At 40.3% G+C, this 4,095-nt stretch overlaps 1 protein-coding gene across 1 annotated transcript; it reads left to right on the top strand.

Annotated features, from left to right (window-relative positions):
* Positions 1 to 2,505: 2,505 nt before the first annotated feature.
* On the top strand, positions 2,506 to 3,282 carry LOC119309431. The gene is made up of 2 exons (XM_037585434.1): positions 2,506 to 3,072; positions 3,235 to 3,282. The coding sequence occupies exons 1-2, from the start codon at positions 2,506 to 2,508 to the stop codon at positions 3,280 to 3,282; spliced, it is 615 nt and encodes a 204-aa protein (XP_037441331.1).
* The last annotated feature ends 813 nt before the right edge of the window (positions 3,283 to 4,095 follow it).

The following is a 4,095-nucleotide window of genomic DNA, read 5'->3' on the forward strand; positions in this document are numbered from 1 at the left end:
TCTACAATCGATGATAGAATAATATTCTGCAATAATCTCGTACTGCCCGGAATAAAGATCTGGCACTGATCTGCATAACACAACCGTACTTCTTTTTCGTAAAGTCGGTACTGCTCTTCTGTACTTGTGTAGTAATTCACTAATAGATTCTAGACCATTAATCATAATTGCGCAAATGATATACCGTTGGAAAGCTACAAAAAACTCTCAACTTTTTTTTATATTGTAACTTACTTCACTTTTTTTAATTTTTTATTATGAATTTTCAAAAAATAGAAATCATCACAAGCTGAATGAAAAGTGTTTTGACCGAAATTCTTTAACCACTTATCGGAGTATAGCAAATGATATACCGTTGAAAAGCTACTGAAATTTACAAACATTTTCATGTTTTAAGTTTATTCAAAATTTGCACAGTTTTGGAACAGTTTTGAAAATACTAAAAATCTGTTTTTATTAAAAGATGATCATGGATCATTTTTGGATATCGAAATGATGCAAATGATATGGCGTTGGAAAGGTAGTGAAATTCCCATCTTTTTCATGTATTGTTTTTCAAATTTTACATATTTTTTGAGCAGTTTTGAAAATACCGAGATTCATTCAAAATAGATGAACAATAATTATATATTAATTTTTTAACCACTTCTCGAAATAGCGCAAATGATATACCGTTGTAAAGCTACTGAAATTTACAAACATTTTTTTAAGTTTTTTCAAATTATGCATAGTTTTGAAACAATTTTGAAAATACTAAATTTGAGATCTATTAAAATATGATCATTGATGTTCTTTCGACCTCGGAATGATGCAAATGATATGGCATTGGAAAGGTATTGAAATTTAGCAAATTTTTGTGTTTTAACATTTTTCTAATTCTTCACGGTTTTTGAACAATATTCAAAATACCAAGATTTTTCCTTTTACAAGGAAACATAGTATTGTACTTCTGTGGAATATGAGTTTCTTACTGCCCGACAATAAAGAAGTTTTGTATTTCTCAAACTGATTAAATTGTACTGCCCATAATTTTTTTCCAGAGAACTCAAATTCCCTTCACATGTACCCTTGTACTTCTATGGAATATATGAGTTTCTTACTGCCTGATAATAATAATAATAATAATTGTACTCCTTGAAATGAATAAATGGTACTGCTCGGATTTATTTTAAAAGAACACAATTTTGCCTTGTACTTCTGTGGAATACGAGTTTTGTACTGCTCTGCAATAATTTTTTGTATTACTCAAAATGATTAAATTGTATTGCTCGTAAATTATTTTACATAAGTCAGTTTCCTTCGACATATATCTTGTACTTCTTGGGAATATCAGTTTCGTACTTCTTGATCTTATAGGGTTTGTACTTCTCAATTACACAATTTTTATTAAGGCTAGTTTTGCATTTTTATCTGCACTGCCGCTTCTCTTCACTACAGAGAACCTTTTTTGCACTTCCCTAAGCTTGCTAATTCCACAGCTCCAAGTAGCAGCTGCAAAAGATGAGTACAAAATTAGCATAAAGGACACCCTGTACTGCTACTTCAAACTACTCAGTACTTCTCTCAGTGTAACTATGGTACTGCCTCCCTAGCAGGAATAATTCTCAGCAGGTACTTCCTCGCTCGCATGTTGTACTGCTCTGTACTTCTACCTAAATATTGTTTGTACTTCCCATTACTGCTACCTTTGTACTTCCCGTAATTCTCCACTCAGGAGGTCAAAATTTCATTCAATCTCCTCGCCGCCCGTCGGAGTAAAAAGAATGCCACAGAATGCCACGATGAAGAGAAGTACATTTTACACTCGCACCTCTTGCTGGAGAAGGAGCTCGTGCTTGTGCTCAACATTGTAACCCGTAATAACCCCGCACCTGTAGAATACGAGTTTCGTACTGCTCTGCAATAATTTTTTTGTATTACTCAAAATGATTAAATTGTATTGCTCATAAATTATTTTACATAAGTCAGTTTCCTTTGACATGTATCTTGTACTTCTTGGGAATATCAGTTTCATACTTCTTGATCTTATAGGGTTTGTACTTCTCAATTACACAATTTTTATTAAGGCTAGTTTTGCATTTTTATCTGCACTGCTGCTTCAAGATATTCTGTACTGCTACTCTTCACTACAGAGAACCTTTTTTGCACTTCTCTAAGCTTGCTAATTCCACAGCTCCAAGTAGCAGCTGAAAAAGATGAGTACCAGCATAAAGGACACCATGTACTGCTACTTCAAACTACTCGGTACTTCTCTCAGTGTAACTATGGTACTGCCTCCCTAACAGGAATAATTCTCAGCAGGTACTTCCTCGCTCGCATGTTGTACTGCTCTGTACTTCTACCTAAATATTGTATGTACTTCCCATTACTGCTACCTTTGTACTTCCCATCGAACACCTTGATGGTAGGGATACACAGGCTACTACCAGTCTATTTCGCCGTTGCTCGAGCTAATCCGCTATACCGGGGCGCGCCTCCGCCCGATGCCCCGTACCACCGCCATCCATGGAGATCTCCCTAGACGCGCTGCTGGGCGTGCAGCAGCATGGGCAGGACCTGGCCTACCGCCTCGCGCAGGGCATCTCGGGGCTGCTCCTCCACCTCCACGTGCATACACCGCAGCTCATGTGGCCTGCCCCGCCGCTCAATCTCCTCCCCTTTGACATCGAGCTCCCCGCCACCCCCTTCGCGGTCGGTGTCTACCTCCCGGCTGTGGCCGTCGCGTCCTTCGTGGAGATCGGCAGACGGCTCGGGCAAGCCGGGTCCAACCTCGGTGCCTCCGTCGGCGGCGCCATGCAGCAGCTGTCGCGGCAGCTTCCGCGCCGGAAGTGGGAGGGGGCCACTGCGCCGTCGACGCCCATGGTGGCGGTGGACGAGGGGGAAGCAGGGCTCGCCGCAGATAGGGCTACCGAGGGTGGGGTAGCCTTGGAGGGTGTCGGGGAAGGAGGCTCCCTTGAGGAGGTGGCGGCGGCCACTGGGAGTGCCGCTGCCGCCAGTGCGGCTGGGGTCGGGGCCGAGGGTGCTTGGTCGGGGGATCTGTTTTCGGAATCCGGGCAGGTGTTGTCTAGTCGGGTCAGTCTCCGATTCAAAACTACCTTATATAGGGGCTTGCCTATTGTAAAATATTATTCTACAATCAGTTGTAATATATATATATATACAGCCCGTCTATTCTGCTAATATTAGCAGAATAACTATTCTGATAACACTTCCACACTGCATGCTAAACACAAGTGCACGTCATTGTTTGAACCAAGTGTGCTGCACAACTCAAGCGAATGAACTTCGTGTCAAAAAAAACTGCACACGTTGTTTTTTGATACTGTTTTTGCTCTAGTTTTTAAACCATTTGTCAAAACAACGTGTATTATATATCGTTGGAAAGCTATGGATTAGGCGCAACTTCGCCATGTTGAACACTTTTCGAGATTCCTCGCGGTTTAAGAGCAGTTTCCAAAACGGTGCGGTGGATGATGAGTGGCAGCTAGCGTATTTTCGTGATTTTTTCTAAACCACTCATTGAAATAAAGCAAATGACACGCCATTGGAAATATATCATCAAGGCACATCTTTTTCATATCTATTATTTTTTCTAATTCATTATGGTTTAAGAGCAGTTTCAAATTTACTAAATCACGGAATTACGTTTTTTTGAATTGTTTTCAATTTTTGGTACTGTTTTAGCTCCAGTTTTTGAACCATTTGTCGAAACGAGGCGTATAATACGCCGTTGGAAAGCTACGGACAAGGCGCAACTTTTGTATGTTGTAATATTTTTGAGATTCTTTACGGTTTTTAGTTAATTTTGAAAATCATGCGGCTGACGACGGGAGGAAGCGGCCGTTTTTCGTGAAATTTTTTAAAACGCTGGTCGAAATGATTGGAATTATACGCCGTTGAAAAGATATCGATGAGGCACAACTTTTTCAGGTAGAACACTCTCTCTTATTCTTTACGGTTTGAGAGGAATTTTGAATTTACCGAAATGCGGACACTCTGTTTTTCGCGACACCCAAATCGACGTGGGTACTTCATCCGACTGAAAACCGCACTGCATCGGATGAAAAACCACACTATATCAAACAGGTAAGAGAA

The sequence above is a fragment of the Triticum dicoccoides genome, chromosome 5B (genome assembly GCF_002162155.2).
Source record: "Triticum dicoccoides isolate Atlit2015 ecotype Zavitan chromosome 5B, WEW_v2.0, whole genome shotgun sequence".
Lineage (NCBI taxonomy): Eukaryota > Viridiplantae > Streptophyta > Magnoliopsida > Poales > Poaceae > Triticum > Triticum dicoccoides.